The sequence below is a fragment of the Trachurus trachurus genome (genome assembly GCF_905171665.1).
Source record: "Trachurus trachurus genome assembly, chromosome: 23".
Taxonomy (NCBI): Eukaryota; Metazoa; Chordata; class Actinopteri; order Carangiformes; family Carangidae; genus Trachurus; species Trachurus trachurus.
Genome location: NC_139912.1, coordinates 11,091,130 through 11,108,283, shown reverse-complemented (window position 1 = coordinate 11,108,283; position 17,154 = coordinate 11,091,130). Strand labels below are relative to the sequence as shown.

Here is a 17,154-nt window from a genome sequence, read left to right as displayed (position 1 = left end):
GGGAGTAAGGTACATTGTTCATCTGGGAATGAGACAATTCTCCGTTGTCACGTGAGCACGGACGCTGCCAAAACGGGACCACGGAGGAGGAGGAGGAGGAGGAGGCTGCTGCTGCTGCTGCTGCTGCTGCTGCTGAATTTTGATTATTGCAGGCGAACGGGAACAGATTTCACTACGTCAAAGCACAGTGGGCGAGACAGGTCTACAGTACCAGCCCACATTCACTGAGAATTAAAACATGAACTTGTCCATTGATCAAACAAAGCATCATCTCATGAAATAAATCTACGTTTTTTTCCTCTTTAACACTTCAATCTTGTCAAATCCTGTCCGTAGTAACTGTTAATACACAATACTGAAATAAAGCAACTAGATATTACAGTACTGTACATACTAGCAGCTGTGTTGCATTCAATAACCATGAACTGTTGGTGCTTAGAAGATGTTTTATGAAGCTCTGTGGGCTGACTGCAGTTAGTGAGATATTATTCTTGACCTCAAAACAAAGTTGTCATTGTCAGGTTAATGTTTTTTGTTCATGTACTGAAAAAAATACCAACTGAAATGCACCACAATAAATGATGTCATGGTTTTTTTAGGTGGTTTTGTGCCATGACTGTGAAGATGTGAAACCAAATCTGATACTAGTTCTCGGTTTATGCTGGCAACACATTTTCCGATTCAATTTTTTTTTTTTTTTTTAAACAATCAATACATCATTATAATAACCAAGAGAATTTGATCATTCAGTAATTGCTTTCGTGATTAAATCTTATAGAAAATATACAAAATTTAATAAAAGTATAGGACGCAAAGCACCCAAAGCACATCTTCAATGATTACCATAGGTGTTATTATTAATTTTGAGTCAATTGGCTAATTAATCAGTCATCCTTTAAGCTCTAAATGTTTTGGGATACTTCAATAAAACAAAACCAGTGACGCATCTGCAATTATTCTAATGCTTTGTCCTAGTTTAATATTACATGTGGCCATAACTGAATTACAGTAGCCTATATCAGCGAGCTCCACCTGTGTGAACTGTTCCAGTGAGAAGTGAGACCGCTGCATGCTGTGCTGTGTGCATTTATGGGTGCAAGATCTAACTTAATTAAAACATGACCTCTCCGCTTGTGTTTCTCTCACATTTCCATCACATTTCACCCTTTAAAACAAGTTTCGGTCCACTTCATTAAAACAAGAAAATAATCCTTTTATCGCTACTTACATGGTTAATTGACATTACGACCTCACACTGATGCATACTTTTCTAAAAGGGAGGTGAAGAGGGAACAATGACTCACTGGCACAGCACATTAAAAAAAAAAAAAAAAAAAAAAAAAAAGGTTATGAGATTTATTCTGCATAGCTGCCTGTTGCTGCTCCCTGGCTGTCTCTCACCGTCTGCTTTGATTCTCTGCGCCTCTAATGAAAACATGCTGACAGCTAATACCCCGTTCAATTTTACACCACATTTTCCCTTTGCATTAGAGCAGCGAACACGAGTGACAGGAGGAGGGGGGGTGATCATCATCAACATGCCGTCCCCTTTCGCTGGGTACACAAACAGAAAATAGGTTGGCCTTGGCGTCCCCTCGCATCATTTTAGCACCCAGAGTGTGTCTCAAGTCAAGCAGCTAATCATTAACCATTTAATTTGGATGCTTGTCCCCAGCTGACCCCTCGGAGTACTGTCATTTTAGCCACTTGAGAGGGGTCAAGGTAAGGCTTGTCACAATAAAATGCATCAGGGTCTCACCGTTTTTTTTTTTTTTTTTTAAACTGCCTTCACATTACTGCTGCAGACAGAGAAGCACAAACACGCTGTCCAGTTCTGGGAGACCAACCCCTTTAATGGGCAAGCTATTTGAAAGCCATCTTGCTTCAAACGATAATATGTGCCGTTTCACACAATAGCCCAGGGAGCTTAAACAGAACAGCAGCAGAAAAGAGAAAATCTCACTCGCAGTCGTATATAGTAGCTGAGCTTCATTAGACACTTAAGAGTCTTTGTGTCATTAGACCTCTTGACTCTGGATGTCCACTCTTCTTTTCATGCTTTCTTTCCAATCTCCGTTCACATAACGGGAGTGTGCGTCAGAGCATTTTAAATCACTATATGTGAAGCGTAACACACAGAAAAAAAGATGCCAGAGAGTTCCGCTTGTGCTTTTCAACCCAGATGAGAACATTTGGATTGTTAATTGATTTTTTGAAACAAGTCTAACGAGTTGAACCTGAGAGAATTTGTTTGTGTTTGTGTATGATTCATCTGTGGTTTTTTTGGTTAACATCCTCAGCGTCCTAAAAACAGGAAACAACAAAATGAGCTACTATGGTTGAAATGTTTAACTCATATCCTGGGTGTGCCACAAAGAGTCTAACAAAGATCAATGGATTATTCGATTCCCTTCACCTCTGCTCAAGTTGTAGTATCATACAACTCCTGATTTGAAGGGTTCATACAACAGGTATCCACTGGGGAGCAACAGTGTTTTGCCTTATCAAATGGCTCAAATGTAAAAACTCATTCTCTGGGCACATAAAGCAGACACGCCTTTCACTTTTCCTGCAATTTTGAAAAATGGCTTGGTGACTCTGACATGCAAAAATAATCACCGCGGTTGTTTTTCTGAACTTCCATTTGCTGTCATTTTTAGCAATTACATCCCCATGCTTCCTTCTCATTTCCAAGCGATCAGGGCATTTTGGGCGTTGTTGCACATAAGCAGATTCTGTGCTAATGAGCAGGGCTTTGCTTAACGAATGGAACAGCAGTGCTGCATCCTCATTATTGCGGCCTGATCGTTCCACTTTGAAAAGGCAAGGCGATAAATGGGAGTTTTTTCCGTTGCAGTTTCATCACAGAAGTACAGAAAATGTGTTTTTGGTAGCCTTGGTATCCCCCCTTTTGTGGATCTAATATCACCACCCATCTCAGGAATTCTGGGAAGACCACTTTAGGGAGCTCAGTTTCCACCTGGCAAGCTGTACCGGAGAATCAGGCTGGACTATGAATAACACAAGGGGACGGTATCTTCACAGCTCCCTAAATGTTTGAATGCTTTGTGCTCATCATTAAACAGGTTTTAACTTATCTACTTCACAGATTAAGGCTCTAAAATCCCCAAGACAATAGGAGCAGACATACGCTACGACAGCTGTGCCCGTGTTTAATAAGGAAAAGCGAGGAAACACAAGAGCTAACAGCACAGCATACCTTCCCCCTGTTCCCACTATACAGAAGCAGGGTCTGACTCTGGGCCATATGCTCCACTACTCACAGGCAAGAAGCCCATCTTAAGCACATCATTTTGAATTCAGACATGAATACAAGCTGCATGAGCCCCCATGAGTCACAAAGAGTAAGCTATCATTTAACAGCCTGAACCGTCCTGTTGTGAATGAGGGGGGGGTGTGGTGTCTGCAGCAGTGACAGATACTGTACAGAGAGCTTGTCACTTTTTTTTTTGAATTGCCCTCTCCAAATCGTGGAAGCCTCTCTCCGCCCCGCCGGTCGATCAGATCAATAGGCTGGAACCCAAATATTTGACTCTGCTAAAACAGCGATCAACAGGGAATAACAGTGGAAAGGAGAAATAGGGGAATGGTGTCAATAATATCGATGCAAAGTGGCCTTGCGCATTTGATAAGTCTCATTATACAGAGGAGACAAGAGGATCCAATAATAGGGAGTAAAATAAATAAATAAATACAAAAAGCTGTTGTGTGAGCTGAAAATATTGATGATGCAGTGTGATGTTACTTTTTCCAATATTCCAAACATGCAAAAAAAAAAAACTCAAGCTCGTGTTTCCCAATTCTCCTCGAGGCGTTTATGGACGCTCCAGTTGATCAAACCGCACACACACACTAACCGCTTTTAAAGCATCAACTGATTTGGCAACTCCCGATTCTAAATCCAGACATCTGGGTACAGTTTGGAACGACAATGCTACGACCCTGAGCTACAGTGATATTCAATGCTGAGAAAAATGTGGTAAAAGGATGGGAATTTTGTTATAACAGTACTCCAAGTGGTTTAATGCTGCTCTTTACACACCACTGAAAGAGACACATTAAAAACGAAAAAAAAACACAAGACTAGTCGCACCTAATGCAGCAGAGGCTCAGACATCCTGACTCTGACCATGAAAAATAAGTAGAGCCCACTCCGCAGCATCGCCTGCCTCCCTTGACGACGGATGCACCACTGACAAGTCTGTCAGAGAGCGAGGGGCTTTACACCATCAGTAAGACTCCCCAAAACCTGCATCCTGACTCCTGAGTGCACTTTTTTTCAATGGAGCCTTCTCAGTCTGGTAAACACAGAGGACTTCCAAAATGCCGTGCCCCAAGAAATGTAATGCAACCTTCAAGTTAAAAATGCGTCATCACCACCACCAGGTCCCGGGCCAAGGTAACCCTGGTGACATCACTGGTGTTATTTCCTCAGGCTTGACAACGCTCCCACAAGAACACATACGGTATTATACTAATATTCTCACACAGTCTGAATACTAGTATTTCAAATGGATGATTTTTATGCGTAAAGACAAGTTGGAGTTTCCTTTTCTGTGCCACTGAGGTTTATATAACCGACTATGCAACAAGAACCAAAAAAAAAAGAAAGGGGGGGGAGATAAACGGATACCCTGAGAGGTAAAACTGAGAGTTAACTGGTGCTTATTTCATCGTGTTTAGCAACAGAATAAACAATCTGCGCACACAGAGGAAATGAACTCATACAAATAAGACCAGGCCAACAGCCAGAGCTTCAGGTAGTGGTGAGCTGTCTTTCCAGTACACAAAGGGCATCCTCACCACTTTTTTTTTTTTTTTTTTTTTTTTTTTTTTTTTAGGAGCAGGGATTGTTTGACAAGCACGACAAGACTAGAAGGACACGTGTAAAAACAAGAAGTTGGTTAAAAATTATCAACTCGTAGTTTTGATCTTCTCTATCTGTGATTATTGTCCTTCAGGCTTCACCATTTATTTCACAAGACCTCAGCACTGTGACTGGGTTAATGGTTTACATTTGTCTAACAGACAGATGTAATATTTGAATAAGCTTCTGGCAGAGTTCATTGTCACAGTTCGTAAAGTGCATTGTACACTGAGCAGAATTGACTCTTTTCACTGAAAAAACGAATTTAAATCACAGCCCAATCAACTGGAATCTGAATGAATCGGGAGACCTGAGAGATATTCAAAGTTCAGACTTCAGACTTGTGGCATGGAAAATAGCAGTGCCATGTTATATTAAATTTAGCCTAATCCAAACAGACCATGTCTCTAGGTCTTAGATTTTGAAATCTAGTTGGGTAGTACATTCATGCACAGCTGCAACAAGAAAGTTTAGTGTCAAACTTCTCTGGATGAAAAAAAAAGGGGGAGAAAAAAAAAAGAAAAAGCTCGGAAACGTGGAGGATTAGCAAAGGATTGTCTTAAGAAGTTCGAGAAATGACCAACCAACTAATTAGAAATCCCTTTTCAATTGTCAAGCTGCTGTAATCTTAAATGATGGCTTAATTTCCCCAAGCCAATGACGAATGAGCCGATTCGAAGTATCAAAACTCAGTGGCGGCGTACCAAGTGGGACAGCACCTGCTGCGAGTGGGGAAACAAATGTGAACCTCGTCGAGCTTATCAGAGCAGTGCAGTCGCAAATAAGTGGAGGAGTAGAAACTTAAACTTTCTACAACTTCCGTCAGAGCTAGAAAAACAAAAAACAATGTTTATTCTCAGTTATTATCCCTCAGTTTTTGCGTCGTCTTTGATCACTGTGAGGACGGTACTGTATATAGGAGATGTGTGCTGTGTTGAATACTGATGGAAGCAGAGGTTGAAAATCAATGCTAAGTTTTAAAGTAGTCTGACAACAGTATTCTGTTACCTGCTTCCAGTAAAAACCAATAATGCACTAAGACTTCATAGCAGAAAGCGCTGCGATGTGATGTGGACTCAGTAGAACGAGCACACTTATGAAACAACCGTGTCGCTCATGCTACAAATATGACAGGCCTCTCTGTGTTCACCGACTTGACACAGCCACATACATGTTTAGACAACTCGCTCCCTCTCCTCCCCCCCTCCGACTGACAAATTCCAATTCAGCACTTTTCTTCACAGTTCAGACAAAAGGGGCCTGCTGGGTTGTGTATGACTGACAATGGAGGAAGCAGAAGAGACATGCACGGCGGGCGTAGCATGTGCGCCGGCCCGCGCTGTCAATACACGCAAAAAGGTCAAGAATCAAACGGTTCGCTGCGGCGGCGATTATTGAATGAAGCGACGCTCGTAGCAACGGCGCGGTATTTACGGCATTCCTTTTTGGTTAGGACATTTTTTTGACTTGCTTTGAGACACTGCATACAGAGGATTGTTGCTGCTGCTACAGTGAATATGCGGTGCCGTTTTAATCTGGGATCAAACTGAAAATCCCCTCCCATAAGAGTTCAGTCAAGGTCACACTGGCGATTAGGCAGACTGTCTATAGAGAGACAAACTGAGACAGAGAGAGAGAGAAAGAGTAGTTAAAAAAAAAATAAAAAACGGAGTGGCGCTGTGCTGTCAACCACCACCGCTGTGTGAGGTTGTACTGTAGGCTAACCGGAGATTTTTTCCAAAAGAATTAACATGCTCTTATTTTTTCACGGTGAATGGTTTGGTGGCAGGAGAGCGATTCAAAAAATGAAGTCACTCCTTCCCCCTAACATGTTCAAGTCATTACGACCCAGCCTTACAGCCTCCTGTTTTGTCCGCCACATGTGGGACATTGACCTGCCTGCAGCCTGGTGCAGTGCCCAGGCAGACAGCTGGTCCGTCTGAAGCCTACACACAGAGACACACACACACACAGAGACACGCACACACGGAGACACAGAGGTGAAACGGGAGAGAGAGAGAGAGCGAAAGAGAGTGGGAGAGGGTGTGAGGGACATATCCAGAGGCCTTGAAATAGAGCAGGACCAGCCCAGGTCAGAGCCAGCCAGCCTGGCCACCTGTCTGGCATATGAGTTTTCCAAGGAAGTGATGTCAAGGTATCCACAATGTGGATAACACGGCCGCAATGACACGCCTCCTAAACTATGTGTGCGCCACATTAGCATTCCAACAAGCACTCACTACTCTCACTGTTGTGAAAACATCTTGTATTTGATCCAGTTAAAACACCACCAAAAGTCATCATCGTGTTGAGTGTAGTGGAAAAGCGTTACTCTACCCTCTGTAGGTGAAGTTTTTAATCGGCTGCAGAGTCCTTGAATATCCCCATAAGTTTCTCCAATTTTGCTTATTGCCTCGGCGCCCCTCAGCTCCATGAGCGAGCGCAGTTCTTTGAGCGTGCAGCCAAACTCTCCATCGTGGTTGGCCTCCACCATGGAGTTCTTCACCCCGCTGTATGAGTTGTTCGCCATTGTCTCAGCGCCTCTCCACTCGGTTGCAAAGCGTTGTTGCTTTGGCTCGATGGCGGGGGTAAAAAAAAAATAAAAATGTAATTTAAAAAAGGAAAAAAAAAAATTGAAGACGGGGAGGGGAAGGGGGCTGGAAAAGCTTAAATCCTTAAGAGTGCATACACAGTAGTAGTTCCCATAAACAGTTGACAGGCCCTTCACAGGCAGCAGGAGTCGTACGCCAGGTAGCAGGGCAGGGATATTACAAAACAAGCCATTTCCCCTTGGAGAGCTGAGTTCCTAGTCTTTCATGGTGACTGAGGATCACCCACAGAGCCGGAGATCACCATGCATGAAGATCTGAAAGAGAGGAGCAAACAATTAGTTGAGTTTTAGGTCCATTTCTGACTTTTTTTCCCCCCACAATCCATCCCTTTCAAACAAGATAAGAACACAGATACTTTGCAGAGATCATAATATACAGATAAATGTTGTGTAACTTGATTTAATGCAAAGCCTTCATTCTTCATTCATAAATCTCAATGTCGCATGTTGAACAATAGGTCTTTGCATCTCTGTTATACAACTACGCTAGCACAGACGCACAAGAGGAAACATGGAGGAGGCCTTTTGCACAAATCCACTTGGCTGCTGAGAGAAGTAGGAAAATAATTAGAGAAACTGCCTGGAGATATTGCCAAGAGATTTTGATTAGTTGTACTTGAGTTTTATTAAAATAATACTAATAATTTTGTCATTGGGACAAAACTCTTGTCTGGTAATGTGCACTCTGCTTCCCGGCAAGAATATGTGAGTGGAATGGAGCATTAGTATTCAATAATCACTCAGCTACAAGCTGCTCCCAGGGTTTTTCCTGCTTGGAGAATTTAAAGATAGTCTTTTCCCCTCTGCAATGTTCATCTACCACTGAAGAGAAACTCAATGCTTCTTGTTGCCATTGCAAGGTAAAAGGCTTCCAGCAGCCATCTCCAAATTCAGTTTCCTTCCTTTGCTTGGATTTGAATTGACTCAGTGTGTTTGGTTTCATTTCATTTGCTGCCTTCTGACTGGCTGAAGGGCGCGAGTTAAAACTACTTAATGCACATAAGATACGAGCTTAAGCACTGGCCCAAATCTGTTTGCTGGCCAGTGGCTGGTGAACTACTCGTGGACCTTAAACAGTAGTGAGCCCGGGAAACTGAAAGATAAAAAAGCTGCAGAACAGAAGGCAAGCACGCTCTCATTTCAAATTACAAAAAAAAAAAAAAGTATTTGCATCACATATCACAGCTGGGTAGTAATAAAATTCAGTAACAACTCTGAAACTGTTCAGTGATCCACTCTGAATCAATCAGTGGACTCACTACACAGGTATTTGGTGCTGTAATTAATAGTGAGGTAGGCAGGGAAAATTACACACACACGTGCCCTGAATGGAATTAACGTTACTGATTAGTGAGTGAAACAACAACAACAAAAGAAAAAAAGATAAGAGCAGCCTCTGTAGAGAATTAAAAGCATCAATTATTTAAATTTTGATCATGTTTTTCTTATAACTCTCCATCTTGATTTTGTATTGTTACTGCTAGATTTCTATTTATGATTAGAAAAGCCATGTATAATCCCCCTTTCACCCCAGAGATGCCCGTGGGAAAAGCGAAAGAGTTTCGGAGATGTTCTTCTTCTCTACACACTTCTGAGGCCAAGCTGCATGATGAGAACATCGGTTTCCAAGTATGACCAGATGTAAAATATTAAAGTCAAATCGAAAAATCCTCGTCTATCCAGTGAGCACCGTAGGTTTGTGACAAGGCGGGGAAAAAATGTTCAGACAACCAAGCCACAAGCTTCCCTGCAGTGAAACATGTGGGGTAACGTAGTGAACAGGCACCAACTGACTGATTACCTTAGGAAAAGCCTTCTGTTTAATCTAATTAAGACTATCTGTGGCATCAGGGAGCTCCATGGTGCTCTACATGGGGGGAGTCCATTCTAATGAGAGGTTGCTGTCCATTCAGCTTTAATCAGCCTAACACAATGAGAGTGATTCATTCATGTCGGATTGGATTTATTTGAAAGATTCAACAAGATGAGCTTGATTACTAGTCCGAAACAATTTGGGAAACATTATACTGTACTTTCAGGTCTGACTATAATCTGCAGTGAAGGGAACCTGGACGGAGCCATCTGATACATAAGAGTGGAGACAGACGGGGATGTTTTTTCCTGGTCTGGAAAAAATGCTGCCGTTATCCCACAGCTGGGGAGGTTTTACTCGCATTCTGGATTTCTGACTATATAACAAGCATCGAAACGTTTTCTACGAGAACACCGTTAACGGCAAGCAGGACCCTTCGAAACATGCAAATCCAAACCAACGTCCAAAATTCACAAATACGCCGGACCTTTAAACTGGGACGCAGATGCAGGAGGACAGAAAATGTAGCCTTTATTATTGCTCACTGCACAAATGAAAGCTCGCAGCTTATTCCATTGAGATTCTTGGAAACTATTCTGTCACATGTTGAGATTCTATTTGGAGCCATCTGCCATGGAAAACAGGACAGAATTTATTATTTATTACACAGCATAATTGCAGGGCCGGGTGTATTACCGAGGTGGGAGAGATCGCAGAAATATATTTTGTGGAGGAAATGCACCTCTCTCCACCTCTCGTGCTCATCACCGGCGCATGTCGACAAAGCCAATTAGGAAATGCAATCATTTCTGCTGTTGTTTTGTCCCAATATTCATCATCGTATGATCGATGATAATCACATCAATTCCTCATACCACTGTTTTCATTTCCACAGAGAAGTAGAAACTGGGATATTCTTCTGCAGGATAACTCCTCCATAATGTCTGCTTCGTGTCCACGTCTACATCACACATAGTAGATGTGTGAGAAATGAGACGTTTCACTGTAGTTGCATCGCAAACCGAGTTTATCACTCATGCATCATCATGGTGACACCCAGTGACTAAGCTGTGAGTGTAGATGCAGTAATGTTTTAATTACTGATGTATGGGGCTGAGTTAAACAGTAATTATCAGTTTTGATCAATACTAAAGTTTATAGTGTGAGTCAGGTGAGATAGTTTCTTTTGTTAATTCTGATGATTGTGTGTGTATCCCAGTGTTTGAGATGATAAATGTGTTAGAGAAAGAAAATAATCATTGTATGCAAATACACAAGTCACAAGATTAATCAAAGACAACCCAGATGGTCCAAGGTTTTGGGGTTCCTGAGATGAATTTCACATGACTCTGGGTAAAAGCATACAGCTTCTTAAATGTGTCAAATGTGTCCATGCATCCTAAAGGAGTCATCTTGAACAGGAGATATTTCACAGAGCTCATTGTAATGAATGTACTTCTCTGCCCTCTCCGTTCCCCCAGTCTTCCCGTCTTCCTCCATGAGCCCTCTCTTCCCACATTCACACTCCCTAACACCACGAGCGGCAACAACGCCAAGCTGAAAGGAAGTGCCAACATTTGCTGTGCTGCGACAGTTTCGGGTTGCGGAGCAGGTCACATGTCACAACAGTGGAAAATCATTGTGATTGGATCTCCAAGCCAACAGCTGGCATGGTATGGTTGAATGACAGAGGACGAAGGTTAACCCCTTGCAGACAAACCGCAGCGAAGCCGTAGCTCAGCATTAAAATGTGCGCCGGTTTTTCACCCAAAGGACCGGCGAGGCTTCCGCGTCACCACGAGCGACTTCTCTATACCCGTCGAGCTATTTAAGGCTGCTTTCACACATTAGATGCACAACTTAACTCTCCACCCAGATGGGTTGAGTCCAGTGGAAAAGAAGTAGATAGGACAAGAATGGAGGCCATCTCAGAATTATACTCATGTCTTTGTTTCCACGCTAAGGAAACCCTCTGGCAGTTTGCACACCTCTACGTGCCAACAACTCGATGCAAGTCAAGGATAGCAATTCTAGGGATCCCTCTGCAATGGAGCTGCCTAATGCGAGGGGTGGTATTTTTAGCTTTCCCCAGACTGCCCCTCCCCCCACAGCTAGCCACTGCTGAACTGGGTCAGGCCATGTAAATGTGGAGGGTACAAAAGCAGAGACACCCAGCCCTCCTTGCGCGGCTGCACGGCTCGTGGCCGACTGAAGAGCCGTGGCTTCTTCAACCCCCACGGACCGGGACCTCAAACGCTGTCAGGCTGCCAATGCATAAGAACGCACAGTCAGAGGTGTCAGCGTCAACACACTTTTCCTCCTCAGCTCTTCTTACTTTATGTACTGTATGCAGGGATGTGTGATGGCGAAAAGAAAAGAAATCATTCTCCAGAGGCATTTGGACCTGGATTTATGGCGTAGCAATTACTTAGGAATGAGGAATGAGTTTACTTAGCGGATGTCTTTATTGTTCTTTAACTGCTAAATTTATATTGTTCAGATTTCTCCATTTCATTCAATATTTTTTTTTAAACAATAAATTGTTTGATACATTAAAATTAATGCCTGTGTGTTTTCTTTCAAGCATCACTGCAGGTGTTTTTTGCTTATAAATAATTCAATGTACTTTAGTTGTTCAACATTTGTGTAAAGAAATCTGATGTTCAATGAAAAAACAGTCCCAAAGTACAACGTGCAAGTGAAGTGCATGATGCTAGCCCAGAAATGGGGCAGAAATTTGGCCGGTTACGTCATAAAAATAGAGCAGGCACCGGCTCTGGCTTTTGATCCACAAAAAGCCAGAGCTAGAAAACATTTGAATGTTGAGAGAGACACTTCAAGAATGACCAGCAGATCAGTGCAAAGTGCATATAATCATGATTGCCTACGAAAAAAAGCCTATTCAAAAGAAAATCAAACAGCATGGGCAAGAATATCATTCAATTCCCACATGCTGAGGTGAAAGTGACTGATTTATTCCTTTTAAATGTGTGCTTTTAAAAGATTCAAACTGTCCCTTATAATCAATAAAGATATAGATGAAGTAAAAGCAGAGGTATAAGCACTTATCTTTTTCTTCAGTTTCTAAAACCTCATCATTGCCCCATGTAACATGTCACACAGTTTATATAAATCCACTATTTCTGCACCTCATTTCAGCTTCTCATCACTGTGAAGACGTAGGTGCATACGGTAAGAGGTCATGTGGTGCAATCATCTACTTCTCATTTTCTTAACAAGGCTGTCCAAGCAGTGCTGAGTCCTGAAAGACTATACTGTTGTTAAGATATCATTAATTCTTTATAGTCACCCACGAACTCTGAAAGGGATTTTTCTTTTGATCAGAATCACATTCTACCGCTGAAGACCCCTCTCTGCTCCACCGCGTTCCTGTATTAATATTCAAACTACATTGTGTAAGTAGTGTCTGTGAAAATATTATCATATTTTTCATTCAGAGGTCAGAGGATCAGGAGGAGGTGGAGGTTTTATTTAACCATTATGAAGTCTGTCATATACATGGGATGGAATTTATTGCGAAATGAAGCGTCTTTCATCGAGCCACTTGGAAGATGAGCAGCTCTCCGTGGTGTCTGTCACACGTGATTCTACAAAGCAGTTCAGTTCAGTGGCCTGAGGTCCTGCCACTCGGACCATTTGCTGCCATAATCCGACCTTGCTGTCCTTACCATTTCAATTTTAGTATGCCATAGTGCTGCTGAGCATTATATTCATTTTAACGTGACTCATAGGCTTGCAACAGGGAAGTGGGTGAAGGTATATTAAGTCTTAAAGCTTGTATATATGTTGCACGTCAGCAGTCAGCACTTTCACATCCAGCCTCTGCAAGCTGAGTAACGCATTCAGACTATACCTTTAGTGAAGAGAGGTTCAAGGCAGCCATCCATTTTTTTTCACTTAACTCAGTTCACTTTATTCAAATCGTGTCAATTTCAGATTTGTTCAATTCATTGTGACCATACCTGGTGAACTAACAGGGTTTCCAAACGAGAAATTTGAGGGCTACGTTTTAAAGGCCTGAGAGACAGAGATGTCTTTATTGTCTTTCTCTCTGAACAGTGTGGAAGAAATGACACCAGCAAAGGACTGTGTACCTCATGCCACAGGTTTACAACAACCAGTATCTCTCAACATAAAAAAACCTAGGTGTTTAGCAGCATAATTACATTTTCCAAACATGCTAAAACTATGATAAATGTCTGGCTGGACCACCTTGTTGGAGCATAGCTGTTCCTGCCTGTCTTGATGACTAATTCATGATATTTGAAAGTGAGCCTTAGGATTGCTTATCAATTTCGTTTAGCCTTTTTTGTTTGTCACATTTTAATCCCCTGGGGTCTCCCTGCCTCCATAACATCAACCTGGCTGTTGTTAACATTAACATTTCAGCAGATAAATTTCAGTCATACTGGTGTAGTTTGTCCTTCCTGCTCGCTTTGTCAGGCCACATCTAAATGAATGAGCAGTAATGAATGAGTCAAACTGCATGTAACCTAAAACCACTGCTTGAAATAACCTTGGCCTTATAATCCACATCGAAAAACAAAGATAAGCAAAACTCCATCATAAGTAAATAATACCATAAATACATTGTACGAAATGGTACAAAACCAGACTATACTTAGCTTTCCATGCCAGTTTACATGAAGCTCAAAGTCACCTTAGATTAATGACCCTATAGTTGCTTGCTCTCCAAAAACAATGCTTTACACTAGGCAGCTTCAAAATAGAGACTAAACTGAGACGCATAAATATTTGTTCTCATTAACAAAATGAATTATTTCTAAGCAAAGCTTGTAACTGACTCATGTGCAGAACATGACAATGAAATGAGAGGACATGTAAAGCATGGGGTTGTAAGAGGTGTCTCCTCCGTGATAAAAGAAGGAATGACATGACAGGTGAAAACTGCCTGGAAGAAAGTGTACTCACTATACTGCATTACTTAACAGTGTCTATTACACCATAACCACAAACGACACTTATTTCAACAGCGTGCTATGATTGGTGGAAATCACATCATTGCCGGCATGCATTTTGCCTAATGAACCCATTAGGCACGTGCACAAAAGAAGAAAACCTGTAGTAGTAGTCTTGACAAGTTGTCGGTCTATAATATGCAAGTAGCTCAAACACTATCTGGCAGAACCACACTGCCAAAAAGGTCAAGTGATCCTGCCACCGAGAGTTAACCACTTTCAAAATCTATTCACAAAACAAGTGTGAGGAGGACTACCGACTTGTATATGCTTTAGTCGGGGTGATAGTCTGCCATTATGAAAAAGCATGGTACGGCGAGGAATAAGAAAGGATATTTTTGTCATTCTTGAGTGACAGCAACAGTCTGAGTTCAAAGGGCTCAGACACAGCAACAGATTGTGTTACTGATGGTTTAAGTGAATCATTAAACAAACTCTGGACCTCTATATGCTGAGCTAGACAACAAGAATTCAATATTAGGCTACTCATTGTTAAACCTGGAAGTTGTTCCTAATGTTGTAAAATCTGGAAGATCCACACATATCAACTGAAAACTAAATACCACAAAGACTATCCTCACATCTTGCCTACACTCACAATACAGTATGAGGGTCAATAATGATTGTATATGGAACTTCTTAGCCATTATGTAATAGGCTATGTCTACAGATAACCATACCATACCATGGCACACCTTGGATCATTCAATCACAGTCGATCCACTTCAAACTCAAGTTTAAATTCGGTGTTCAAATATTATTTCTCGATTTAAAAAAAAAAAAACTACAATAGGTCTGTGAAGGATCACGAGTTATTCTACACAAACACAGGAAGGCTGTGCTGGCGCTGCAGCAAGCCCGGTGCTGTTTCAGTGGATAAGGACTGATCCCTTCAACTAGACACCAGAAAGGTGCTCAGAGGCTGCACACACACACACACACACACATACACACACTCGCACATTAACCTACAAACTTGCCGGTATAATGTTAGCGAGTGCGAAACTATATTGCATTTCCTATCAAGGTCAAAAGTGTAACGCTGATACATGTAATCAACTCGCATGGGCTGGAAAGTTTAGGAAACAGGAGATATTACGAGACATTACCGTCATGCTGTAAGTGGTAATGGTAATTTAAAGCGACATGCGGCTCAAGGTTTCGACTGAAGTGAACTGCAGTCGCCTTACTAGTCAGGAAATGAGCGTTATAGGCTATATTTTGTTTTTAAAATAGCGATGGGGATTGCAACAGATAAAAAAAAAAGTGTAAGGTTCCTCCCATGACATTTAGGCTTGATATGTGACTGGAGGTTGTGAGATAGACAAGGGTGCAAAATGGTGTTTCCCGTTAGTGAGGTGTTTTCCGTGGGTTGGTTAGACCGAGGTTAGATCAAAATAGAGTGAAGGATATAGTGTAGCACGAGGGGACACCTCGACACAACACCGGCAAAATGATAATGATACTACCCCCGGCTGGGCGTCCAACTTTGACAGCGTGGGGACACGTGGGGCGTGAAAAGACGTAACCGATACTCGGTATTAAAAAACGCATATTTATAGTATTCACTTTAAAAAGACGACTCCCCGAGCTGCCCATGTGAAAGAGCCGCAGTGCGTGAAGTCCAGGACCCGGAGAGTCTCTGCTCCAGGCCGGCTGAGTGGTGGTACTACCCCACTAAGCGCCTATAATAAAAATAAAAAAGGAGGGGGGGTGCACTGCTGCCCTCTTAATGTTAAATGGGTTAAATGACAGGTCGTAAAAATGCACCAAATGTTCCTCTGAGCTCTGTGTGATAGGAGGATGATATTCAGGCAACTTTCTCGGGAGCATTATGGACGTCCAACATTTGTGTCTAGCCATATTTCGCACGCAGTCGCTAACCCGCTTTTCCACGTCTCGCCCCGTCAAAACTGCGACCCACGAGACACTGGAAACGTGTTTAAAAACCACATCGATCCGGGCTAACATGGTGCAATGTTAGCCAGCCAACTTAGCCCCCCATGCGTTAGCTTATGTTGATTGTAAAGATTGGATTTTTTTTTTCTTTCTTTCTTTTCTTTAAAACAAAAGCTACTTTCAATAGATTTGACAAGTGGAAAAACTTAGCCCGTGGCAACACCGGGGTCTGAGTAAACTAAACAGAAACGAGGAGGTGGCAGCAGCAGCAGCAGCATCCTGGGCTGAAAAGCTACCTGGGGTTGGAAAAACGAGACGCCCAGTGTCAGTATCTATTCAAGACTTAACGTGAGCTAACGATGTTAGCTTGGTATAAAGCTAACTACCCAAGGCAGCAGCTACCCACCACCAGTGGTTGGCCCTCGTTGATCACTGCACACACAGACACACAAAAAGAAGACTGAACCGACCAGGGTTGCTCCGTGCAGCGGCCGAAACACTCGGAGGCAAGCCGGGTCTTGGTGCATTTAGTCGCGCCAGCAGAGGAAAAAATATAGCACAAATAAAAATACTTACTCCGTTCTCTGAAGAGTACCCCAGCTCCCTTTCTCTCTTTAACTCCCCCTCAGTCTCACCAAAGACTGGACTCTCTCCCCTGATCTGAGGTAAGATCCCGCCCACTGCGCTGTCACAACCACAACCAAAGTCTTCGCAGCGTCGACTGTCAAGATGGTTCCCGTCCCCACGACATCCCACGTCCACTTCCCGGAAGAAAAAAAAAACATATGACACATGCGTACTGCTAATGTGACACTATTGAAATAACGGGCAGTTGCTACCTCATCTAAATAACAGAAATGACCACATGGATGATTCATAAAATGGGTCGCGCGTCATTGTGGAACAGGTGCAAACAAACCAGGAGCACCTGTAAATTTTAATC

At 42.4% G+C, this 17,154-nt stretch overlaps 1 protein-coding gene across 2 annotated transcripts in view; it reads right to left on the bottom strand.

The window, feature by feature from the left end:
• Positions 1-16,919, bottom strand: part of atp2b1a (ATPase plasma membrane Ca2+ transporting 1a) — a 37,045-nt gene extending 20,126 nt beyond the window's left edge. For both annotated transcript variants that reach the window (XM_083999794.1, XM_083999793.1), the window contains exons 1-2: positions 16,788-16,919; positions 7,226-7,754 (exon numbers count right to left, since the gene is read on the bottom strand). In XM_083999794.1, the coding sequence (XP_083855920.1) occupies positions 7,226-7,418 (193 nt within the window). In that variant the 5' untranslated portion in view covers positions 7,419-7,754; positions 16,788-16,919. The remainder of the gene's footprint in view (positions 1-7,225; positions 7,755-16,787) is intronic.
• Positions 16,920-17,154: the final 235 nt, after the last annotated feature.